Here is a 27,816-nt window from a genome sequence, read left to right as displayed (position 1 = left end):
TATAAATAACCAAATAAAAATGTGTCAGCCACTTTCTTTTCTAAGTGCGTAATTTCTTTTTATGAAATCAGCCCAAAATTCTGTTAACTACTGAAGACGTATGAGGTGGGGCAGGGGGGGCAGAGATTATTAGGATAAATTGCCACTAAATTCTATCTTTAAGAAAGAAATGGCTTTTGAAAGTTTTTTTTCCCCTTGGAAACACAGAGAAGCATACAATTTCTAACATACAGTAAACCTACACTGACTAAATGTGTGGGAAATGAACAGAAAGGATTAAACTGTCTTGCAAATGCCCAAGTTTTTTTTTTAAGTAATCCTGTTTATTTTGGTTCTGAAAGTATCTTACATAAAGAGAGCCCCCCGTTCGTGCCTTGTCAGCCTAAGGACCAAAAGTATTGTGCTGCTTTTCTTTTTCTTGAAGGGAAGATTGTATAGCTGAAGTAGCAGAATTTCTGCACACACCAGGACAGAACAGTGCCTTCTCTTCAGGGAAAGGAACTCTTTAAGGAGGCATCTAATGTGTTCCCTTCTTTACTGCCTCTTTTATTTGAAATACAACAGCACAGATTCCTTTGTTTTCTTTTCTGCAGCTGGAGTTTAAATGACACCAAACAGAATCTACTATTAGATTAGATTACCAGGTAATGTATTACATCTACATATTAAATTACTACTTAAAATATGGGAGATTGACTATCAATGTGTGGGTTTGTGTGTGTGTGTGTATGTTAGAGAACAAATGTAAAATGTATTTGCAGAAAGTATACTGTATTTAATTTCATTAAGTTTAAATAATATGAATAAAACCAATTATTTTTAGACTGGCATAAAAGTAATAAAAAGCATTATTCACAGTTTTATGAAAAATATTAACATATTGACAATTCCTTAGCAATCACTTATAAGGCTACGTTCATAGCTATAAAATTACAATGGCATGAGATAATTAATAAAAGTAATATATTGTTAAAAATCAACTTGTTTTTCCCAAATGCATTTGGAAAAATCCTTTTTTTACTTCTGGAGAGTAGTCCATTAGAATATGGATTTAATGGAGTAATTTGAGATGACAGATTATCTGACTAAATAGATCATTCCCTGCCCTTTCTCAAAACAGAATTCTTAAGAACAGACAGTAAACATAATGCAGTTACCTGGGAAAACAGACTATTCCTCTCTCATATAACATTCAGCGTGTGGCATGCAATGTGCAGAATATACTCATGCAGTGTGGCTCAGCCAGATGTTACTTCCTTAATGCAGTCCAAGAGGAAGCAACTTCTTGTTCAATGTATATCCACCCATTATTGGTCATTCACCTCTCTTTACTGAACATAAAGACTGATTCAGTAGATCCAGATGTTCCTTTTCATGACCCAGAAATAGCAATTGTTATTGCCATGCTCATAGCTTTCATCAGGAGTATGTGATGGGCATGCAGCATTTGTGAGGAGCTTGTTTTGTTCTTCTCATACCTTATACAGAAGGTAAGCTTTAGGCCAGACCCCACAAAAGGCACCTACCTTATATTTTTTAGGATTTTAAAAATCTTTTGGAAGCTGTGTCCAAATCCAGTAAGGGAACAACAAACATGTTTTTGTATGAAGTCATAAAACAAAATAATGTATTTAGAGCATGGCTTCTTGAATTCTTTCTACCTTCTTTACCAGCAGTTGGACATAGGCAGTGTCTGTATTCTTCTGTCTAATGAAAGGTGTTGTGGCTCTGTGTGTGTTTGTGTGTATGTGCACTATTTCTCCCAAGGACTAATCAGGGTAGATATATATGTGTAGCCTCCGTGTATGTATATGTTTGCTCTCCCCTCATATCACGCATGTGTATGTGTGCACAGGAAGGCTCCCTATGCTCCTGCCTGGGTCACATGGCCAAGAGGGAGGGGGAGGGGTGGAAAAATCAGCCACACACCAGCTGATTGCCTAATTTCCTCTCCCATAGGGATGCACTGGGGGAATTTTTCTGGACTTATTTTCGGTACTCCCCCAGTCTGATCCAGCTCCAGCTTGAACTCAGATTTTATTTTGCTGGTTTCTTTCACCATTCCAAATTTTGCTCTGTTCTGCATTTGGAGAATTATCCTCCTGATAGACAGAGAGACAGAGTCCCAAGTCATTTTATATAATTGCTTTTCAACATTTCCTTGGGTTGGTAAGAATAAAAACCACCAACTTTTCCCCTGAAGAAAACTTCTGCTAGCCATTTTTAATATATGGATAGGGTAGCATGATTGTATCTGCTGTACTCTGTTACATAGCTTTATTATAAAAGGATAAACAGAGTATTAACAGCCTTATGTCATTAATAAGTCACAACATGTGACCTAAAATAAGAGCCATCTTCACAAAAAAAGATTAGTGAGCTCCCAAAGCTTGATAGATGAGGATTCTGTTTTGAGTACTTATGAAATAAAGCCAAAGAACTTGTCTTTGTAGATGACAATGTGACATTCACAAAGGATAAAGTTGCAGGAATAGTTCATTTATTAATCTTACTAGAATCAATTCAGAGAAATCAAATATCCAAATTATTTAAGTATTAGTTGTAATAATTAATTGCTACAATCTTTCTGATTATTCATTAATCCAGAGTAAGACGATGAATAATCCTTTTGTCTCCTAAAGGGTGCAGCTATTGTAATAGGTTGGATAAAATGAAGTTCAAACACTGGCGCCTTGCCCTCCCATAGACCTGCAGTGGTAAAAATGAGATTCCTTCCCCTCCAAAAATATTTGCTTTCTTGTGACTTTTCTTTAGGAATTGGTACATTGCTTTATCTAGCTTGTGTACAGAAGATTCCCATCCCTATGTAATTTTAAATTAAAAAACAAATAGTCATTGGCCTTGCCTTAGACTCTCCACTTAATAGGGATCTTAATAAAAAATAATGCACTTTTCATTTTTCACAACACAGTATTCTAATCTCTTTAATCTTCAAATGACCTTTTCCTTCTTTTTTACACAGCACTCCAGGGCACAATGCAAAAAGCAGCCCTAGTCTATTATCTTCTGCTTGTTTATCTGTGCGTTGCTCTTGCCCAGAATAGACGCAATGGAATGCCCGGAAGAGCAAGGCGAAGAATAATCTATAGACGATTACGAAAGGACCCCGTAGGAAATCACAGCTTAAACAAGCAGTCACAAATCAGACCTCCAATCTCTAGCACTCCACTAATGAGCATTCCACTTATTAATACTGATGGAGATATTACTGGAGTATTTAACTCTCTTACCCGTTTGGATGGTCAAGAATCCAATTACAATATTTTGCCAGGTAAGCAGGGAAAAGTTACTTTTTATATTCCTAAACCATCCATGTAAAAGAGAAAACTATTCCAAATAGATGAATTCTTCTCACTTAATCTTGTGTATCATACCAGTGGTCTAGTACCACTGGCATGATACACAAAATACCACAAGTCTAGTAGTGGATTCAATGCTCTTCATCTAAATACATGTTCCTTAGAAATAGATTTTACTTATTATTATTTATTGTATTGATGTGATGGACTACAGTAACGCAGCTGGTTCTCAGGACAGAGGGAGCACATTCCAAGGAGGGGGGCAAGACAAGTGACAACACAGCCTGGAGCTGGACTATGGGAAGACAAATAGATTCAGAATAGCAACAGCCTACAGCCTCCCAGGTTATATCCTTTAGATGAGAGTAGAGTAGGTTTAGTCTGGCAAGATTCTGTCTACATGGTGTAAGCAGATAAAGAACCAGAAGTTGGCTGGATGGCTTCCCTGTCATTCTTGGGCTAGGCCTGACAATTGCCTCCAAATTCATATTATGTTGATTCACAAATGAGATCTCAATAACCTAACAATTAAAACACACATAAGCACAATTAAATAAAAAATACTTAGGAAAATTAAAATGCTAATGTGTAGACCAAGCATTTTTTAATTACCAGGTCAGGTCAAAACGTACGGCTACATGACAATGATTAAGGTATGAATTAATTAATTCTTATTTTACAAATACTGTAGAACAAAGGAACATCAGCTTCAGGTGACTTTTTTTTCCAAAGCCTGTAACAATGTACAAGTATTAGCATTCTAACAACTTTGTTATCAGAGCACATGGAATTGGATGAATCACTGAGTCAGCATTATTTAGATGTTGGAAGGTTTAGAACTGAAATCGTCCTAGTGATTGAACAATTCTTATAATTGACATTTTCACTCTCAATGGATGTGCAAACTGATTCTATGAATGCATGTTCCAAAGCTATCTCATTATTTTTAATGCACTGAAACCATCCTTTAAACAATGTGAAACCCTATGCTCCAGAGGAGATGGAAAGCATTATTATTTCTATCAATTTCAGCTGACCTGAATCAAGGCACCAGAAGTAGACTGTTGTAAAAGAAATTCATACCTGAGTATTCAGAATGAGAGATTCAGAGATGTAAGGTATTAGTGGTGTTTTCAGCTGAAAAGCACTTACAGCCTTATATATTATATAGCTCAGAACACAAACAGTATCTCTGCTGTTTCCTATGACGAAATACGTTAATCCATAATATGTAAAGTCTCTCTGTGCTAATACCATATATTTTATAAGCTAAGTCCAATGCTACATTAGCAGATATCTCAATTGTTGCTCTCAGAATGATAGTTTTCCAAGCGCAGCCCATTGTACCTTACAGAACTCCTCTGGAGAGTTGCATAGCCCTCTGAAACACACCTGGGTGGTACTGGCACATGGGGAGAGACAGACAGATTTGATCTTCCAATGCTGTCTGTTGTATCAGTAGAGATACACAAGTAGATGAAACTCTAGATCTAATTCTCCAATGTATTCAAAACTAAAACGTTTGTGGTAGCAACAACTTGGCTTAGCCATGTACACTGAAAATATGGCATACAAATATTTGGAATAAGTAAGTGTAATTAATATAATATATGAACTCTAAGTAAAGGTGAAAGCAGGGCTTTTGTTGAGTTCATTGTAATAAACATTCACACTGTAATATGCAGCAGCAATCTTTTGAACATGTTGCTATTGAACATCTAATTCCAAACATTTATATATCAGCTTGTGTAATATAATTGTATTATAAATTGATAAGGACTTACTAATGGAAGTGGAGATATCTGTAATTTATCTAGTTCTGATGATGCTAGAAATGATACAGTATCATAGTCAGCCTGGGTGAGAAAAATTTTCATGGCAAATAGTTATTTTAGAAAACAGTATATATCAGAAACTAGACTATCTATAAACCTGGCATATATATTTTCCAAATCAATTATTCCTCTGTTTCAAGGTGCACACAATAAATTAAATAAATAATCTCAAAGTGGAATTACACAGAAAAGGCAGGTAATAAAGTAGTTTTTTTTAAAAGGCTACTTAGAATACCAAAAAGTATTATTACAGTTCATTTTTAATAATCTGTCTAAAACTGTTCATTTGGGAGCATTTTTTTCATATTAAAGGAAATATGCCAGTATATACCATGCCTTCTGTATGAAGTATTTTAGATCTCCCTCTCAGGAATCATCAGCCATACTGAAGCAATATATATTTTCCTCATTTTCCCCTTGATTCTTTTCTTTTTATCTGGACTTTTACCCAAAGGTTGAACTAAAACCACTAAACTCAAATTAGTTGGAGCCCAGTATTGAAACTGCACCATATTTCTGAAGCTGAAAGTATTGAGGTATCTGCCAAGGATTTCAACCACAAGGTATTTTTTAGTCTAGTATTTAGAATAATTGCAAGCGAAGATCACATTTGGAAAATAGCCTATTTATCTCTAGCTTTACAGTCAATCAGATGTTCAGTTAAATATATTACATTTGATTAGGATGGACATATATTTTACGTAGAAGGTGTTAAATACCTTTACAAGATTTTGTATCTTCCTTTCCTAAATTATGTTCTAAGTATCCTATGATACACATTTACATATGTAGTGTGCATACTACAAGTAAGTCATTCAGTCACTGCATGACTGAAAGATATCAAGTTGTATTATCCCCTTTTTTAAACTTGTGATGAGAATTCTTTGAAGTGAGTTTGAATCTGGGTCTCTGCAGATCTAATCTGGCAATCTAATTGTTACATCATCAACTTCTCATCTGAGATAATGTTCTGTTGCATCACCACTGTCTGGCATTGAATTAAATAATATTATAGGCACTTACATCAAAATTTAGATCAACCTGGTAGTGAAAACCAGTGAATTTTGTATTATCATTATTTTTAAATTTATATTTATATTCTAAAAACTGTTTTTGGCTTCCATTTCTTAGGAAAAGAAGGACGGTGCTTTGCTAATGGAATGCTTATGTTTGATAAAGCTGTGTGGTCTCCTAAACCCTGCCTCACATGCCTCTGTTCAAAAGGAAAGGTGTTTTGTGATGAAACCTCATGCAATCCTGTGACATGTCACAAACCTACAATACCTGAAGGGGAATGTTGCCCCGTGTGTATGGACAGTGGTACAGTATATCAATCTCTTATATACATTGAGTGTTATATGCACATGGCATACATTTTGGTGTACATTAATTTCTTACATACATAAACATAATATGCAAACAAGCACATTTCAACATATGCCTTCAATTATAGGCAAATGCTACAGGGCAATGAAAGGGGAAATAATGCAATGACCCTTGAATGCAATTGAAACATTATTTTGGAAACTGGAATGTGTGGAAATAATAATATTTAATAATACCAATAATAATATTTAGCAGTATTTCTATTCAGAATAACATATCCTGAATGGGATATGATAGCTCTGGGGCTGTCATATATGATAATCCAATCCAAAAATGTTAACCTACCTATATGTTTAGTGTTCATAGTATACAATATACTATTGTCTAAAATACTGACCAGGCTTGAAGTCTGCCAATGAAGAATTTAGTGGCACGTGCTACACAGTGATAATGATAATGTTGCATAGCACCCTGATTCTTCTGTCCCAGCTCACCTTCTAAATTCACATCTGGCAGCCATTAAATAAAAGCCACAAAAATGGTCACATTTTTACACAATTACATTTGAAAGCGGTAGCACTTCATAGCTTACAGTTCTGGGATGATAAGATGTTCATTATGTAATTGCTAGCACTACCCACAAAAAGGTCAATCAGCTGCAATCTTGATAGTCCCTTGCTCTTAGAGCATGGTATTCACTGAATTATATTACCCAGAATATAACTGGAAAGGTATGTTGAGGTATCATCTAAACTTTTGGAAAGTATTATTTCTTATTCATTTACTAGCTGCTGTTGTTGTTGTGGAATGCATGTTTTATACTGAGTTCAGAACAAAAAAGACTGACTCAAAAAGTCTATTTGAACATTACAAGATGGTTGAATTCCAACAGGAAAAAAAATCTTAACTATTTTAGTCATGGGAAGCAATGGAGACCTGTGACAAGCTCTGTATTCTCTATACTTCCTTGCTTTTTACCAGGACACACAGGTAAGTAGAGTTACTGTCTATGCTAACAGCTCCTCAGGGACATTCTCTCTCTCTCTCTCTCTCTCTCTCTCTCTCTCTCTCTCTCTCTGTGTGTGTTTGTGTTTGTGTTTGTGTTTGTGTTTGTGTGTGTACAGAGAATAAGGAAGATGATTACATGGGCAAAAGGGGCTAAAACATTTTTTAAGTCCTGAGAAACGAGATAATACTTTGAAGTGGCTCAGGCCAATGCCTGCTTGATTAGCTACAGTATAAGAAGAGTACAGCACAGCCAGACTTGCAAGACTCTGTTATAATAGCCCATTTTAATAAGGGTAATTTTAGCCTTCCTGTGGAGTTGATTTCCTGCTCTGGTCTACTTAGTGGGGCTGACTGGTGGGGAAGTGGAGGAGGGAAGGAGGGGCTTTGATCGCACAGTTGTGCTTGCCATCTTGATATTTTTAACTTTTATCTGTCAATGCCTCTGCAATTACTAGTCAATTGGCAGAAAAACATGCTTAATAGGGTGACCGTTACTATGTTTTTTTGAAATATTAAAATATCTCTGTAAGATAGAATTGAAGCAGCAATTGAATTTGTTTTCAGAAAAGGCCCAGACAGGTTTTCAACAAGAAGGGTCTTTCAGTTCCTTAAATTAACTTTTATCAGACATACAGCCAACATATTAACACAGGGCAAAAAGAACTAATTATTAACATCCTTTCAGTTGGCACATACTTCACATACTTATCAGCTGGCACAACTTAGTAGCAGCAGGATAGCTATGCTGTTCCTGTAAAAGGGCATAAGAAGCAGCCCAATGAGTCAGACTACGCCGGGCTATTTTCTATTTTCAACAAGTAACTAAAGTCAGTTTGTACCTTAATTTTAATGCCTATAACTCTTACATTAACAAGTATAATTTTATGGCATAGCAACATACCAAATTGAACCAAATCACACATGTCATGCAAAATATTCTTAAAAGCTAGCATGACAAAGCAAGCAATCAGATACATTCAGATCTGAGCCAATAAAAGTTCAGCACAGGACAGGAGAAAAGAAAGCAGAGCTGACTTACTGCCAATCCCAAACCAAGTCTTTAATCTTGGCATTTGGGGCACAAAGCCATACATAGATTCAATCTAATCCAAGCCTTAATTAAAACAGAAACCGGTACAGAGCCTTCATGTTTTTAAATGTAGCCTGAAGCTCAACAAACGAATCACAACACTGTGCTAGTATCTTTGTGTCAACATGACTTTAACAGTTTTGGTAAAAGTTGTTTTCTGAAGCACAATAATGCACATAGCCACAGACCTTTGCATTGTCTGTCTGCAAAACAAAGCTCAATGTACACAAAGGCTATCCTCTCACATGAACTCTGACATCCATAGCAAATAATTTTATAAATACAGCAGGAATTTACAGTTGCTTTCCTCTGAATACTCTACTCCCCTATCTCCCTATCCAATCAAACTGATAGCAGCAGGGACATAACTTAACTGGTTGATGTTTTTTTTAAAAAGCAACCCAGTGACCAAGAGCTCAGAACAATCAGAACATTTGAGACAACACTGTTTGTAAGTTTTATTTAATGTGCTTTGCTTCAACTTTTAAGTACAACTAGTGAAATATACAATAAGAACACTCTTATTAGCAGTTTTTGAGTCAGAACAGTTTGAAATCAGTATGTTTTGCACATCTAGATTGTATTGTAACATGTTACACCTGTTTAAAAAATAAAAAACTTAAAAACCTGGAATTTTTACAATTATATTTGAACAAGAAAAAGAATTAGAGCAACTAATGTTTATAGGACTAACAAATTAGGACTTTAATATTTAACTCAGTTGAAATAAAATCACTGGTTCACGTATTCCGTCTTCTCTTTCTCAGCATAAATATAGATATAAGTACATCCAATAAAATGGGTTTATTGGATGTGCCCATAAAACCACAGAAAATAACAAATTAGCTCAATTAAACTTCTAATATTTCTGATCTTGTATACAACATTGTTTGTATGCAATATTGATTTTGTATAAATTTTCAATAATGATAACAATAGGTATAGCTTCAGGTATGTCTTTATTGACACTTACTATAAAAATGGCATTACTATCCCAAGTTAAATCACCTTAACTATTCTTTTTGCTTCTTTATATCCAGTACCAAGTACAATTTCTCGAGGTGACCCAGCTGAAGTTTCTGGTGATTCTCCTGTGCCAAATGATCCCAGTGAACCAGCCTTGCATTATATACAGGCGCAAGATCCAATGCAAAAGAAGGAAGAAATATTTGCAAAGAATATTCATATAAGAAATAAAGCAAAGAGGAAAAGGAAGAGAATAAAAAGCCACAAACCAAGGAGAAAACATGAACATATCAATGATCAAATGGAAGAAGAGGTGGAAACCAGATCAGAGGAAGAAAAAAGAAGAGCTTATGAAGAAGAAGAGCTAAGAATTGAAAAAGAAATGAAAAAACAAGAGCAGGAGCAAGAAGAAAATGAACAAGAGAAGGAAGGAAGCGAAGAGGAGGAAGATGTATTGCGTGGAGATGTGTTCAGAGTGCCACCGCATTTCCCAGTTCCTGACCCTTCTATTGAGATTCCTCCGTTGCCAAACGGATGCTCTGTCTTGGAAAATACAGTAAGCTGCATTAACAGCAAGCTCACACATGTACCCATAATCATGGATGAAGAGCTTATAAGCATAGAGCTTGAAGGTAAGGATTTTTTTTAATGCACTGGAAGTATTTGGAAACTGCTCTTCATCCAAATGAAACCCAGACCTGTCTTCAAAGGCGCTGATATAATTCATCATGACAATATAAATACAGTAAGTGGAGCATCAGGAACAGAATAAATAAGAGGCAACTAGAACTCTACAGGCAGAGGAGTATCCTTATTATTTTAAAACAGGTTATCTTTTGAAGAGAGGTGAAAAGACCTCTCCTTTGTAAGTAGCATATTACTGCAAAGGCAAGCACTGGACAAGATCTTGAAAAATTAGCCTCCTTTCATTCAACAATTTTCAAATGTTGCCCTTGATCAAACAGCCATGTTCTTTGTAGCTGCATTTTCCTACTTTGAAAATTGGGACAGAGAAAGAGAAGGGATCATTTTAATTTCCTTTAGTGTTGTATTAAATTTTTTACTTTGTTCGCTGCTTAATGAAGAGGCAATATAAATCCTCACTAAAAGAATTCCCAACATAAAAAATTATCACTGCCTTCTCTTGTGTTAGATTCCTTGTGCTGTGAATTTAACTAGATATACTTAAAAAGGAAATGGCCAGCAATTAGAGATAACATTCTTAACTTTTCTGTTACTAATATATATCTTTCTTTTCCCTAGGGAATGACATCACTGAAATTCCAGATGGAGCTTTCAATGGGATGCCTAATTTGGAGAGAATTGATCTTCGTAAAAATAAAATCACATCATCCAGCATTGGTCCACAGGCATTTAAAGTAAGAAAAATCTATACACGCCCCAACCCCCCACACTCACACTAGGTAACAATACAATGGAGACCTTAATATTAAATAATTAGTTTAAGACTGAAAGTATTATCATATAACTAATACTTTGATATGAAATGCAGTGGTTCTTTTTTATTTTATACTCAACTTTGGATGAAAAGTTAAACAATTTTATTTCTTGCAGCATTGACATCCTAAATGGCAATTAATACTGATAGAAGTTTTACTTTTATCTTTTCATTTTGAATAGTTTAAGCTTTTTAAATGATAGAATGTTAATAATTTTTATTCATATTACATAAACATTACTGTGTTTAAATAACACAATGCACCATGATTTACAACATTTTTTGTGGGGATGCCTTCAAGTTAGTGTTGACTCTTGGCGACTACCTGGACAAGTCCTTGCAGTTTTCTTAGCAAGATTTCTGAAGTGGCTTGCTATTGCCTGCTTCCTAGGGCTGAGAGAGAGAGTGACTGGCCCAAGGTCACCCAGCTGGCTTAGTGCCTAAGGCAGGACTAGAACTCCTGGTCTGCCGGTTTCTAGTCTGGTGCCTTAACCACTGCACCAAACTGGCTCCATTTTATAACATTACAATTTTTAAAAACTAAGAAAAACAAAACGTCCCTGTACTTTAAATGGTCAGTATTGTCTTTTTGCTTATTATGGATTGCATAATCTTTATCCATGCTTTTTTACTTTAGAATTTTTTGGTCATGAAATCCTATATAATTTTCCCTAAACTTTTGAAATTATTTTTTGTAATCTTTAAGGTATACATCAGACTACACATTTTTGCTTTCTTAGCTAACATAAATTCCAAGAGGAGATAGCCACTTTCACTTCAATGTTCTGGCCGCCTGTACTTTATCAGCCAGTTCTTTCCTGTTGGTCAAAATTAAATCTAGAGAGGAAATCTCCTTATTCTTTATTCTACTTTGTGACATAGGAATTTGTCAGCATTGCAGAATACACCCCAGCTCAAAATAACGGTTGCTCCATTTTTAACAGAGTTTGACCTCCAACAGATATCAGGGTAGTACTGTTCTATGTGCTAGATACACTATCCCTATCCACCAAATTGTTTCTCCAAGGTGCAGAATAGAAGAGGGATCACCTGCGGTCCTACTTTCCCTCTCTATTCTGCTACTGTTATGTACATAAAAGTGTTAAAGCTGGAATAACCAAAGGTCACTCCCTTTGGAATTCTCCATGCTAATTAGCCACAGTATTATTTCCAGTAGCTATATGGAGATATAATGTATGGAGACAACTATATGGAGATAGCTATATGAAGAGATAATGTAAGACATGATGAAAACTCCTTAATCTCACAACACATGGACAGACTCAACCATAGTTTCAACTGGGAAACTGAGCATCCTAAACCAAGCCAAATCCCAAAACACCAGAGAATTCCTGGAAGCCTGGCACTCAGACAAAGCAGCCATCAACAGACACATAGAGGTAAACAACATTTACATACCATTCAGAAGAGACAATAGAAAAGCCAAAAGACCAGTACACTCCCTTGTCAGCAATCAACACACGCATATGCAAAAATCAACTTAACACCAGATGAACCATCAAACAGCACAATACACCCTAATCAAGGAACTATTAACTCAGGCAATCAACCAAGCAGCAAACAAGGAACTGCCAAGGAGAGAACAACACCTCCACCAACACAAGCTGGACAAACTACAGTGTATAAACAGAGAGCAAGGCCCACTCCCTCTTCGCACTGAAGATGTTGCCTAGTCTAGCAATGAAATGTCTACAAGAAAACAACAAGGCTCAAAGAGCACCAAGGACTCCACAGTTCAACCCTGAGCTACAAATATTTGCTTCCATTGGTAGTATGGGTGCAGCAGGGAGTTCTAGCTAAACCCAAGCACTGAGAGTACCCGAGTCACTAAACATCCCAATTTATTTCCAGGTGCTCGGTCAAGCATCCAGCTGAACTGGCACTCAGAGGCTACACATTGTGGGTATTTATTAGAAGAGTGTTTTTTCATACCTTCAAAGCTATTACAAAGTTTTTGGAAATGGCAGTGACACTGAAATCAGAGCATCTCATGCTTGAAGATGGGAAAAAACACACTCCTGGAGCATGAAGATAGAAGCACTATTTGAAAAGCTGGAATTCTGTGGAAGTATCATGTCCAGAACAAGCCCAAGTTAGGACAACTTGGATAAAAACAGATTGATTACTGAAGTCTGAAATCATACTGAGGTTGAATGTGACCACCTGTAAGTTGATTCAAAACTGTGCTTCAGAAAAGGAGATCTGTGACAAACTAAGAGAGATGTATACATACTCAGGAATGAGCAATGATACTTCAATGTTCAGGAAACTTGTAAATCTGAAATTATCAGGGAATGGAAGTTGAATGGAACATGGGTCAGAATATCTTTCTATTCAGAAGACACTAAAACAAACTAATATGAACTCTTTTTATGTTTTAAGGAAGCAACTGTTATTCCTATCATTACTAAAAAAACTATATAGTATTGTTAATCAAACTTCATGACAAATTTCCTTTGGGAATATAACTGTTAAACTGGAGGCATACCAGGATGATCTGAATGATGCAACTCAATGGAATTCTCTAAACAAGATAAAAGGGAGAAATGTAGTCTGTCATTACTGCAATAGAAAGGGACATATTCAAAGAGAATGCAGACTTCACAGAGCTAAGACCCAGACAGCAGGATTATGAAATCAAATGTCTTAAATGAAAAGTCAAGCCTACACAGGGATTGCAGAAACAACAAAGTACAATGAAAGAGTATTTATGTTAGCAAATAAATGCTTTCTTGAAACTGGACAGGATTCTGAATTTGAAAAGAAAAACTCTTTTGCTGGATAGTGCTACATCAAGTAAATATACCTGCAACAAAGATGTGTTTATAATCCTTGAAGAATCTTACCAAGGAAAAGATAATTTAGCAAATGGAATGCCGATGGATGTATGGGGAAAAACAGAATTAAAATGAAATGCCTAATAAATTATAATGAAAGCAGGGATGTATTTCCAGAAGCATATAATGTACCTTAATTGGATGCAAATTACATAAATCTGTGTTATTTTATGCATTGTAGTTGTAAAATTGTGCTTAAAAATTGACTTTGTACTGTTACAAAGAGACATTAAGTGATGTTAATGGGAAAGCAAAATGAAGCTGGAGCTTAAGCAGCCTAAAGCAAGCAGAGTAGCAGGATGCATGCATAATAATAATCCTGCAAAATGGCAGAGATTTGGTAAGAGAAGAGTGTGTTATTGAGAAAATAAAGAATGAGGACTTAGCAATTCAGCTGAATGTTTGTCCTTGTGAGAAGCAAAGGGAATCAAAATGTGACTACTATATGAAGGCAAAGAGAAAAAGGAATAGTTTTGCCAGGCTTGAATTCAAACAGCTAGCCAGCAGTCAGAAATTATTTTTTCACACCTTTATGGTCCATAGCAATCAAAACAAAGGGCGGGAAAAACTATTTTACAACATTCATACTCTATTACTCAAAATATATCTGCATCTATCTTTTAATCAAAAAGCAAAGCATGGTCTAAAAAACTAAATCAAATATTGCAAAACATGAGCTTTAAACAGGAAGTCCTGAACCATGCTTATATACAAGAGTTAAAAATGGAAGACATATGTACATTCTTCTGTTATGATTATTTAACTGTAGGAACAGAGGACAAAAGAGACAGCTTGGAGATGGTGAACAATTTACTGTAAATAAAGAAGTGGAAGCAAAACATTCTGCAGATATTAGGCTCCATCTTGGAACTGAAATATAAAACAACAAAAGTAGAGGACACTTGATCAACCAAAAACAAAACAAAACAAAAAAATACATCTAATAAAGTTTCCAGGTCTCAGTGAGGCAAAAGAATCAAGTACACCAATGGAAGCTGGATACCTGAATGAAGGAGGAAACCAAAATGAGTTGGCAAGTAATAAGCACTACAGGACAGACATAGGAAAGCATACATTGCATCTGTGAGTAGGTCTGTTACAGCCAAAGAAATTGGATTGCTATGCAGAAAGCTCAGTAAGCCAACACAGGATGACTAGACATCAGTAAAAAGATTAGGCAGATTTTTTATTTATTTATTTATTTATTTATTAATCAAATTTATCACCGCCCATCTCCCAAAAGGGACTCTGGGCGGTTTACAATAAAAGATACTTAACAGGAATGATGGACTTAAACCTCTCTATAACTAATCACCCAAAACTTATTGGATATACAGATTTGAATCGTGCAGGAGATAAATCTGACGTGAAATCAACTACAGGATACATATATTTTAATGGAGGTGCATTAATTGCCTGCTGCAGCAGGAAACAAAGGACAGCAGCCCTAACATCTGCAGAAGCTGGATACTGTGCTGTGGAAAAAGCATGCAGGGAACATGTGTGGCCGCACAAACTATTGCTAGACTTCAGAATAAAAGAATCAATCCAACCATGTTATTTGAGGACAACATGGGATGTATGAGAAATGCAGACACAAAGCAGTCCAAACCCAAAAAGGAATACATAGATGTTGAACTGCACTATGTGAAGGACATGCAAGAAAAGGGGCAGGTAAAGCTGAAGTATTGCCTGACTGATGACAGGATGGCAGCTGTGCTTACCAAGCACCTGCCCAGAGCGGGCTTGCTCAGGCTGGGAGAATGAATGAATGAATGAATGAATGAATGAGTGAATGAATGAATAAATAAATGGCTTTTGCTAGCTGTACTGAGTACTGAGTGTACTTGCTCTGGGGATAGGGATTCATTGGGAGTGTGCTGGGTGCAAACTAAACTGGAAATTACCCACAATAATTTTTCAATGAGGCCCAGTTTGGTGTAGTAGTTAAGGCACCAGGCTGAAAACCATGAGTTCTAGTCTTGCCTTGGGCCCAAAGTCAGCTGGGTGACTTGGCCATTCACTTTCTTTCAGCCCTAGGAAGAAGGCAAGGGCACACAACTTCCAAAAAAGTTGCAGTGCCTCAAAGGCACACATATACACAAGCATTCTTCCCTAACTTTCTGTTGAGTTTATTCCTTTCAAACCATCTGCGAATGTTCCTGCCACCCAATATTAGGATTTCCTCCCAATTTCCCATATTCCATTCTTTAATAAATTTATTTTGCTGTGGTAGTTTTCTATGTTAATGTTGCATGATACGAATACCTTACTCTTAAAATATTTTTATTTTATTATACACATTTTTAAAACCACCTGTCTCAAAACCCAAAACTTTATGTTAATTTCAGCATTTAAATTGTTATGTTGCTGTGTTTTATTTCAGCAGATATTGGAGGTTCTTCGGCCACTGAATCTATTGTCTCCAGAAAGCTACAGCAGCACCACACACTGCATGTGTTCTTTGGACCATTAATTTAGCTAGTGTAGATTAATAAAGCAGAAGTTTTCAAAATGAGTCTTTTCTTTTAATACAGAACTTGAAGAATCTGCAACGTTTATATATGGATGGAAATGCACTAGTTCATATTCCAAATGGTTTGCCATCAACTCTGGAAGAACTTAAAATAAGTGAAAATGAAATACATGCAATTAATGAAGATAGCTTTCAAGGTATTTTAAAAAATATTAACTGAAATCATTTCCATCATGCGAGTTTTTAACTTCATGGCAAGCAAAACTGAAATCTTTGATGTTCTGGGAAACAGCTTTCCTTTTTTCACTTAGATTCTACAAACTAGAATTTCTTCTAACACTCCTGTGACACACAATTATGCTTAGGCACAATCAAAAATTGTAAGAGTGCTGCAAACTGAGAATCACAGAATATGAGTCAGACCTTCCACATCATGATAGACCTCATGAAAGTCATTGTCAGGAAGCATTTTTTTGTCAATACAATGAATTTTATTGTAAACCGCCCAGAGTCGCTCTCTGAGTGAGATGGGCGGTGACTAAACTTGAAGTATAAAAATAAACAAATAAATAAATAATTCCTAGGAACAGGAGGTGTGTCATGTTGACACTTTTTAGACATGGGAATTGCACCAAAGTCTTATACTACAGTGCTATCTACTTGTTCTCAAAGTGGTATTTCCCAGAGTAGCTATCTCTGGCAACTGTATACTTATAAGAGCCAGCTATCCCGTCAGGGACAAATACTTACCTATTGTTGCCCCCCAAATACAGAATCCCTGCTTGAGGCCTAATTCACTCATTATTGGATGACTTAAGGTCTCCTCCTCCCTAGATTCTCATTGTTATCGTAATTAAGGTGATGGCTGCGTACTTCTGACAATTCTGTTGCCGTATCCTATTGATCGCTCCTGTGTGGTGCACAAGGAATACAGCAAGAATGAAAACTAAACGGTGTTTAAACTAAAAATTAAGAAGAGTGTTCTGCCATCTGTCAAATGACTGATCCTAGTTTCCTATACAAGGCCAGGTTCAGTAGTTCAGTTTGTTAGATAGTAAAATTGCTTCTGATCAGTATTAGCAAATTAACAAGACCTTATATCACAAAGACTCAGATTTAAAATGTTGTATTGGAGAAATTTATTTTGGATATAAATATAAATTTCCTCCTGACAATATTTGATTGATTGATTATATGTCATCAAGTCATTTTTGACCCCTAGCGACCACACTGGTAGATTTTCTCCATGACATTATTTACCTCTCAATAATTCTATTTTGTAAGTACTTTAAATGATGGTGTTGGGTCACAGCTGCAAATGTCAAGTTACCAGCATTATATTACTAACACACTCTGTAATACTGAAGTTAGTTCTAGGTTATATTGTTTACTACTTATTATGATTCAGCACCTTGCTCCCACATTTCAAAGTTTAATTATACATCAAGCCCTCATCCAATGGTCTTTTAAATAGGATCCATATGTACTTGTTGTTGTTGATTCGTTTAGTTGCTTCCGACTCTTCGTGACTTCATGGACCAGCCCACGCCAGAGCTTCCTGTCGGTCGTCAACACCCCCAGCTCCCCCAGGGACGAGTCCGTCACCTCTAGAATATCATCCATCCACCTTGCCCTTGGTCGGCCCCTCTTCCTTTTGCCCTCCACTCTCCCTAGCATCAGCATCTTCTCCAGGGTGTCCTGTCTTCTCATTATGTGGCCAAAGTATTTCAGTTTTTCCTTTAATATCATTCCCTCAAGTGAGCAGTCTGGCTTGATTTCCTGGAGGATGGACTGGTTGGATCTACTTGCAGTCCAAGGCACTCTCAGAATTTTCCTCCAACACCACAGTTCAAAAGCTTCTCTCAGCCTTCCTTATGGTCCAGCTCTCGCAGCCATATGTTACTACGGGGAACACCATTGCTTTAACTATGCGGACCTTTGTTGTCAGTGTGAGGTCTCTGCTCTTAACTATTTTATCGAGATTTGTCATTGCTCTTCTCCCAAGGATTAAGCGTCTTCTGATTTCCTGACTGCAGTCAGCATCTGCAGTAATCTTTGCACCTAGAAATACAAAGTCTTTCACTGCCTCTACGTTTTCTCCCTCTATTTGCCAGTTATCAATCAAGCTGGTTGCCATAATCTTGGTTTTTTTGAGGTTTAGCTGCAAGCCAGCTTTTGCACTTTCTTCTTTCACCTTCATCATAAGGCTCCTCAGTTCCTCTTCGCTTTCAGCCATCAAAGTGGTATCATCTGCATATCTGAGATGGTTAATGTTTCCTCCAGCAATTTTAACTCCAGCCTTGGATTCCTCAAGCCCAGCATGTCGCACGATGTGTTCTGCGTACAAGTTGAATAGGTAGGGTGAGAGTATACAGCCCTGCCGTACTCCTTTCCCAAACTTAAACCAGTCCGTTGTCCCATGGTCTGTTCTTACTGTTGCTATTTGGCCGTTATACAGATTATTCAGGAGGCAGACAAGATGACTTGGTATCCCCATACCACTAAGAACTTGCCACAATTTGTTGTGGTCCACACAGTCAAAGGCTTTAGAATAGTCAATAAAACAGAAATAGATGTTTTTCTGAAACTCCCTGGCTTTTTCCATTATCCAGCGGATATTGGCAATTTGGTCCCTAGTTCCTCTGCCTTTTCTAAACCCAGCTTGTGAATCTGGCAATTCTTGCTCCATGAACTGCTGAAGTCTACCTTGCAGGATCTTGAGCATTACCTTACTGACATGTGAAATGAGTGCCACTGCTCAATAGTTTGAACATTCTTTAGTGTTTCCCTTTTTTGGTATGGGGATATAAGTTGATTTTTTCCAATCTGAAAGCCATTCTTGTGTTTTCCAAATTTGCTGGCATATAGCATGCATTACCTTGACAGCATCATCTTGCAAGATTTTGAACAGTTCAGCTGGGATGCCGTTGTCTCCTGCTGCCTTGTTATTAGCAATGCTTCTTAAGGCCCATTCAACCTCACTCTTCAGGATGTCTGGCTCTAGCTCACCGACCACACCGTCAAAGCTATCCCCAATATTGTTATCCTTCCTATACAGATCTTCTGTATATTCTTGCCACCTTTTCTTGATCTCTTCTTCTTCTGTTAGGTCCTTGCCATCTTTGTTTTTGATCATGCCCATTTTGGCCTGGAATTTACCTCCGATGTTTCTAATTTTCTGGAAGAGGTCTCTTGTCCTTCCTATTCTATTGTCTTCTTCCACTTCTGCGCATTGCTTGTTTAAAAATAATTCCTTATCTCTTCTGGCTAACCTCTGGAATTTTGCATTTAATTGGGCATATCTCCCCCTATCACTGTTGCCTTTTGCTTTCCTTCTTTCTTGGGCTACGTCTAGTGTCTCAGCAGACAGCCATTTTGCCTTCTTGGTTTTCTCTTTCTTTGGGATGTATTTTGTTGCCGCCTCCTGAACAATGTTGCAAACTTCTGTCCATAGTTCTTCCCGAACCTTATCTACTAAGTCCAGTCCCTTAAATCTATTCTTCACCTCCACTGCATATTCCTTAGGAATATTAGTGAGCTCATATCTAGCTGATCTGTGGGTCTTCCCTAATCTCTTTAGTCTGATCCTAAATTGTGCAATAAGAAGTTCGTGATCGGAACTACAGTCAGCTCCAGGTCTTGTTTTTACCGACTGTAGAGATGTCCGCCACCTTCGGCCGCAAAGGATGTAGTCAATCTGATTTCGGTGTTGTCCATCTGGGGAAGTCCATGTATAAAGCCGTCTCTTAGGTTGTTGGAAGAGAGCGTTTGTTATGCAGAGTGAGTTGTCTTGGCAAAATTCTATCAGCCTATGTCCTGCTTCATTTTGTTCTCCCAGGCCATGCTTACCTGTAATTCCAGGTGTCATTTGATTGCCCACCTTAGCATTCCAGTGTCCCGTGATGAAAATAACATCTCTTTTAGGCGTGTTGTCCAGTAGGTGCTGCAGATCCTCATAGAACTGCTCTACTTCAGCTTCTTCAGCATTTGTGGTTGGGGCGTATATTTGGATCACTATGATGCTAGATAGCTTGCCCTGAATTCGAATTGAGATCATTCTATCGTTTTTTGGATTGTATCCAAGCACTGCTTTAGCCACTTTACTATTAATTATGAAGGCTACTCCATTTCTTCTGTGGTCCCCTTGTCCACAGTAGTAGATCTGGTGGTCATTTGATGTGAAGTGGCCCATTCCAGTCCATTTCAGTTCACTGACGCCCAAAATGTCTATCTTTAATCTTGACATCTCACCAATAACCACATCCAATTTGCCCTGGCTCATAGATCTTACATTCCAGGTTCCAATGGTGTGTTGATCCTTAGAACATCGGATTCGCCGTTCACCACCAGCACCGTCGGCCGCTAGCCGTCCTTTCGGCTTTCAGCTAGCTGCGTCATCACGTCTGGGGCTAGTTGAACTCATCCTCTGTTCCTCCCCAGTAGCATTTTGACCATCTTCCAACCTGGGGGTCTCATCTTCCGATGGTATACCGACATATCTCTGGTTGTACTGATCCATTGAGTTTTCACGGCAAGAATACTGGGGTGGGTTGCCATTACCTTCCCCAGGGATCGCATTTAGTCTGACCTCTCTGTCATGGGTGGCCCTTCACGGTTTAGCTCATGGCATCATTGAGGTGCTCAAGCTCCAGCACCACGACAAGGTAACGATCCTTTGCTGAAGCCATATGTACTTACTTTCATCTAAACATCAGGTGACCTCAAAACATTCAGTGGGTCATATATATTTTGTTTTTGACAATGTGACCTAGATAGCTGTGATGAAAGTGTGTGTGTGTGTGTATGTATACATTTGTATCCTGGTTACTTATTAGCCTAAAATATTATTCTTAGCTGAGGATGATACATAATACATTAACACTTCATTTAATTTTATTTTTTAACTGTTTTCATTTCTAAAGGTTTAAAGAAGTTGGTGACACTGGAATTAGAGAGCAACAAACTTAGTGAAGCAAATGTCAGCCCTTTAGCTTTTCAGCCTTTGAAGAGCTTGTCATATTTGCGCCTTGGGCGAAATCAGTTTAGGACTATTCCACAAGGTCTTCCCTGTTCTATTGAGGTAAAATCATTTTTTAAATTACCCATTTCTTTTATTTTGTAATGTTTAAATCTGTGTTCAGGGGATAGATATAGATTAGTTCTTAGACCACTTGGCATGTTAAGTGTAGCACACATTCAGGATAATATCTGTGTTCCTTCCTCTTTCAGTTATAACTTCTATCTTTTATGCCACTTTGTATAAAAATAGAGAATAACATTTTGCTTGTTCTGTGGAATCAGCTTTAAATCATAAATAATAGATTTCAAAGAAATTCTAACGTTTAATATACCATACCATATGATTCCATATATTTCTTTTTTCTACCATGTGTTTAAGTAGGAACTATACCTTGATAATAACCAGATTGAAGAAATTACAGAAATATGCTTTAATCATACTGAAAACATAAACACAATTGTTCTAAGGCACAATAAATTAGAAGAAAGCAGAATAGCCCCATTGGCATGGATCAATCATGAGTAAGTACAAATTACCTATTTCTGTTAGCAATATTTATCTAATGTAAAAATAAAGAACATTAAACATTGAACTGTGCAGAAGGCAAGTTTTCTACAACTGCATTGGAATTCATGATTATTTGTTAGTTGCTTGTTTTCCTCCTGTAGTACAGTATGAGAGGAGAGGAATATGGTTTTCTCACTTTGAGACATGTTTTGGAACAGACAAGCAGAGAAAGTTGCATCTTGTTTCTGCTTCCTGCATGGTCTAAGTGCAGGATGAAAATCACCTTCAGTGCCTTCTCCAGTTGATGTAAACCCTAAGTAGCAGAGGGAGGTCTAGTGTATTTTTCGTCACATTTCACTGGGCTTAAAAACAAAAATGACAGTAGCAAGTCCTTTCACTATTTTCCCTTTGTCATGATCTAATAAGATATGACAGGCAAATAGTTTCGACCAGACATTTTCAAATAAGGAGGCTGTAGAAGGACATTTTTCCCCTGAGAAAATGAAAGAAAGGAACACCTCTGTGCATAACAGGACTTTAAGGATGGGCTTGATTCTTGTTTCATATTGTACTAAGTTTTAGAGATGCATGAAACTGGCCATTACAGGAATGGAACATTCTGCAGAATTCTAGAATGTTTCATTCCTTCTCTAGAGAACACCTGCCTAGGGGTGGTCTGGCAATTTCCCAGAATTTAGAACATATATGGAATATCATGAACCATTTCCAATTTGGAAGGTTAACTTCCAGAAAATTGCCAAACCACCTCTGGAATGGCCAGATCAGTGTGGTCCGGAGGAGGATGGAACTTTCATGGGATTTTTGGAATATTGCCTGGAACAGTAGGTTTTGCACTTTCCTATTAAATTTCCTGTACGTCTCTGTAGCAGCCCTTGCCATCTGTATTGCTCAGAACATTTATCTCTTCTTTGCTCTAGAATTAGCAGAAAACTAGGGCCAGAAGGAACACACAATAATTAATTACCTTAATCTCAGCAAAACATTTAACAAAATCTCTTATGATATCCGTTTGGACAAGATAGATAAATGTGTACTGCAAGGTACTGCAGACCCCTTGATTTTCAACTGGTTGGACATAAAACTACTGCACAGTTCTGGAGAGTACACCATAAAGGGGGCACAGAGAAACTAGAACAGGTTTAGAGAAGAGCTAAGGATAAGGAGCCTGAAAGCCAATCCCTATCAGAAACAGTTAAAGAAATCATGCATCTGTGGAATGCAAAAGAGAATATTCTGGAGAAGTACGATAACAATCTATATGTAGCTAAAAAGCTGCCACTGCAAGAGAACAGACTTGTTCTCTATTGATACCAACGACAGGACAAGAAACAACAGGTTAAAAGAAAGGAGATTCAGGCTGTATATTATGAGGAATTTCCTGATGGCAAGAACTGTCAAGCAGTGGAATAGTCCACCTAGAACAGTGCTGAGTTCTTCTTATTCTCCAAATGCCCTGTCAGAGATGGTTTAATGGATCGAAGTACTGTATGAAAACCCACAAGGTCCCTCCCAGCTCACACATTCCATGTATCTGTGAACTAACAGGCAGTCAACACAGCATCCTGGCAATTGTGTATTTGTCATCAAAAAACCATAACCATTTTAAAATGTAGAATTAAAGTGCTCTCCAAATCTTATTTTTGTTGGACTTTGCCAACTGAACATAATATGCAGCCTGAAAAGTAAGTATTTGAAGCACCTTCCTCCTAAATGACCAACCCCCCCCTCACTACTTGAATATTATCCTTTAGTTCAAAAACTGAATTAGTACAATCAAGTTACATTATATTACTTTTGCAGAGTTGTCATGAAATAACTAAAGGAGGAAAATTAAGAAAGCAGTTGGGCCTAAAAGTACTTCCATTGGTTTTTTCCCCCCCTCTTCCTTACGTAGCTCTGAATCAGCCAGCGTCTGGATACTGGCAATTGTTATAAATAATTTGACAACAGTGATGGGAAAAGAGTAGGTGGTACAAAAAATTCTCTTTAGGGAGTTGAGATGTTTATTAAAAACAAATGGCTGGCTGGCATTTCTCTTTTTGCAGTCCTACCTCTGTATTAAATAGTACAGAATCTGTTGCAGAACTGCAAATTTCCAGATTTTTGAGGCATGAAGTTATTACACTGGCCCCACCATGAGATAGAGTCACTGGTCTTCCTTATAGTTTTGTCACTGTAAGTAGATATTTTAGGCTAGAAAGCTGCATGCTAATCCTCTCTTTCTGGAAGGTGAAAAATGCAACAAGATGAAAAAAACTAAGACTTCATTCTTGACTCTATGTCTTAGGGAATCTCTAGAGTTAAACTCTCCTGAATGTGCTGCCAATTTACATCCTGTGAAACACTCTGGGTCACTAGTCTTTTCTCTGCAAAGAAGAATACTTACAGGGTTTCCAGTAGTGTCCAAACAATTCTTTGCCTGCTAAACAGCTATTATCCTTTCCTTTGGATAAACTAAAAGGCAGGGAAAGGTTCAAATACCCTCCCACATTCTACATAAATCTTAATCTGAAAGTTCATTGATCATCGTCCAGGGCCTACTGCCTAAATGGCTATAACCGTCCTAACGTTCTGCTGACTTCTTTTTTCTGTTATCACTTCATTCACAACTGTCTAATAGCCTTCAAGAATAAGGAAGCTGTGCGGAAGAGTGGTGGAAAAACACCTGCTGTAAGCATTTTCAGTGTCCATCAACATCAGTCAGAGAACATAAAAATATTTCTCAAATTACTTTTCATTATTGTGGTCACACATTTAATGAAGTTAACTTGTTGAACGAACAAGAAACAAATCATAGTCAACCCTGGTTCTTGTATGAGAATGAATCATAAATGTGCCCTTTTGTTTTTGGCTTAGCAGAACGTGAAATCTCCTATTTGGCTTACTATCATGTACAACCCAGGTACAAAGGTTTGTGCAACAAAATATGGCGTCAGAAAATTCTGGCTTGATATTATATATGAGCCAGACCTTAATCTTGCAGAATTATTATGTCTTGTTTGCTTTTTTTTCCTTTTAAAAAACTTCTTTCCTTAAATTTCTGTGAATTTATTAGAGACCTGTGTAGGTAAAAAACAAAACAGGAATAACCAGAAAACAGACAAACTATATCTCTTCATTCAGATAGCATACTAAGCTACAGTTGCAGTCAGTAAGTCAGGAAAACTCATCTGCACATCCTACTACAAGAAAAAACAATCACATTATTCCCAAAGCAGTCCTGTGTGAATCAGCAACATGAACTCAGTCACACAGTTTGAACAGATGAGAGAGCATGCGTCAATATTCCTAACTTTTTGCTTTAGAATGTCTGTTATCTTGCTCTTTTAACTTTTGTGTATTTTTGTCTTTATGCAGGAACTTGGAATCTATTGATCTTTCTTACAATAAGTTGTATCAGGTTCCTTCCTATTTGCCAAAGTCACTAGTACATCTTGTACTTATAGGGAACCAAATTGACAGAATTCCAGGATTTGTATTTGGACATATGAGACCAGGGCTGGAATACCTCTATCTTTCATTTAATAAACTTGATGATTATGGAGTGGACCCTGTGTCATTCTACGGAGCATACCATTCTCTCAGAGAAATGTTTTTAGATCATAACCAGTTGAAGTCTGTGCCACTTGGAATTGCAGAAATGAAAACATTAAATTTTCTAAGGCTCAACAACAACAAAATCAGGTAATTAAGCATTTTTAGAAGTTAATTTTAAATGCCATTTGGGAAAGCATAAGATTAAATGTATTAATGTCTTCTACATTTTCCTAGAGTGTGCATCAATTTATAAAATTCTATCTTGATTCTTTGAAACATTTGAGTCATGCAGAATTAGTCCCTGTTAATCCAGTCAGATAATACAGGAAATTGTTGGCAACCTTTTAAAAAAAATCACGCAAAATCTCTTAGGATTTCAGCAACCTCAACTCCAAGTTCTTCCACAAGAACAGTTCTTGCATGTGATCTTATTACAGAATACCAAGATATTTCAAGAGTTGGCAATCTAACATTTAATTCTTTATACATTTAATCAGTAAGAATGCACTGCTACTAGAGTAAGCATTTCTGCAATCAGGATTAGAGGGGATGGGTGGCTACCTAGTGTGTTGAGGGAAAACATCTTTGCTGACTAGGTATGAGACCAAATGACGGATTTGCCATTTTTTTTAGTCCTGTGTAAGGCACATGCCAACTAGCACACAGTAAAGCACACTTTCCTGTTAGCACTTTTGGCTGTCCATCGAAATTTCTATCTTGGAAATTATCCGGAAGGGCAGATGAAATTGACTAGCAAAATATAATGATTACCCTTGTTTCACTAATTCTGGTATGGTTTTACAGAGCTGTCCCTCCAGAGAGAATCTGTAGATGCAGACTAAATCATGAGGAGGAAAACTACGAGAGTGATGAGGAAGAAGACTATGAAGATTCGCAGTTACAACATCTTCATCTTGAATACAATTATATTAATACAAGGGGCCTTTCACCATATGCCTTTTCATGTGTAAGATCATATTCTAGTGTGATTCTGAAACTTCAGAAAATTAAATAAAATGTTTTGTGATACAAATGTATTTTTATATGTAAATAATATAGTTAGAATATTTGTTCTTCGCCAGCAATTAATATGTCATAAAAAGTATCTGAATACTATTATTGCTTAATAATAATATTTAGGGCTAATGAAGGATGAGCAGTAAGAGTATAAATGTCTCCAAGGAACTGGTAGCATACTACAGGTAAGATGCTAAATCTATCTATCTATCTATAAATAAAATAAATGTTTTAAGGAAGCACAATAAAGCTGGAATTTATTGAACTTCCAATTAACTTCAAAAAGCCGATTTAATCAAGACCATTTTCAGTACAATGGATTATAATATTTCACATCCTTTGAAACGTACATTTAAAAAAAATCCAAAAATATGTCAAAATTAAGATGTCATGGCAATAGAAAGTATATGTCCTGTTAATATGAAGACTGTTCATCAGAACTACATTTTTAAAAACCTGGCTCCTTTTTTACCACTGCAAAATGCAGTCATCCTAGCCATGCAACATCCTAGACATCATCCAAGAATTTTTAGGGAAAAAATTCTGTGCTCCAGTCAATGTAATTATATGCTCTAATACTTGAGAAATCTATTACGTATCATTTGGAATCATAAAGCCACATACATTCTCTATTGGCTATATGATTATAGTTTCTCTTTTGCATATGGGCAGAATTTATTCAAATATATGATTAAAAATACAGTATTTACATTTCAGGAACTATTAACCAAGAATAATTTTATAAAAATTTAAAAAATGAAAGTTGCACATACCCTTCAGAGTTAAATGAATTAATGACAAAGGCATTCATACCTGAAGACATGCCAATTATTGCAATAAAATATGTGATTGTATTTATCCTTATAAAAAAAAGGCTAGCCTAATATCTCTGGAAGCTAGGTTGCCTGAAGGCAGGGTACAAATTGTCAGTACTGTCTTTACTACACTATGCTAATGAGGTTTGAATTAACAAAGACTAACCAAGAAAGTTCTGATATGATAGAAATATTAAAACTTGAGTAGGATTTAAAATAATTAGAACTGCTAGTGCTGTGATCTTCTTCAACAATTAGAATGCTGTTTTACAATATTCTGAAATCCATATCCTCTTGCTGAATTTAGAAAGAACAACTATTGATTATATTGGGTCAGGTTTAATCTAAACATTAAGAACACAACATGAAAAGATAGAAACTAAGTATAAAGGTCAGAAACTGCATCCAGTGGCTCTGCTGGATTCCATTTTGCATGTTTTATTAATATGCAATGGATTGCATATGCAATTATAACTGATAATTCTCCATCCAAAGTAAAAATACTGCAAATCTGGTAAAGGAACAAATTCTTATTTTCCCTAAATTACAGTGATAATTTAT

At 36.7% G+C, this 27,816-nt stretch overlaps 2 protein-coding genes across 3 annotated transcripts in view; one reads left to right on the top strand and one right to left on the bottom strand.

The window, feature by feature from the left end:
* The window catches only part of CENPP (centromere protein P), a 176,528-nt gene that overhangs the window by 28,896 nt on the left and 119,816 nt on the right, over window positions 1–27,816 (bottom strand). The gene's annotated exons all lie outside the window — the stretch shown is intronic.
* On the top strand, window positions 435–27,283 carry ECM2 (extracellular matrix protein 2). Of its 2 annotated transcripts, XM_063291874.1 has the most exons (10): window positions 435–644; window positions 2,984–3,292; window positions 6,287–6,475; window positions 9,620–10,177; window positions 10,809–10,924; window positions 16,400–16,535; window positions 21,261–21,418; window positions 21,740–21,879; window positions 25,244–25,570; window positions 26,228–27,283. In XM_063291874.1, exons 2-10 carry the CDS (start codon window positions 2,998–3,000, stop codon window positions 26,436–26,438), a joined length of 2,130 nt encoding a protein of 709 aa, XP_063147944.1. In that variant the 5' UTR covers window positions 435–644; window positions 2,984–2,997; the 3' UTR covers window positions 26,439–27,283. The 2 variants fall into 2 exon arrangements, with proteins under 2 accessions (XP_063147944.1, XP_063147945.1); XM_063291875.1 differs by lacking the exons at window positions 435–644; window positions 2,984–3,292 and adding an exon at window positions 5,236–5,718.

Source organism: Candoia aspera, chromosome 2 (genome assembly GCF_035149785.1).
Source record: "Candoia aspera isolate rCanAsp1 chromosome 2, rCanAsp1.hap2, whole genome shotgun sequence".
In the NCBI taxonomy this organism is placed as follows: Eukaryota; Metazoa; Chordata; class Lepidosauria; order Squamata; family Boidae; genus Candoia; species Candoia aspera.
Note: the sequence above shows the minus strand (reverse complement) of the source record. Positions and strands in the feature narration are given on the sequence as shown.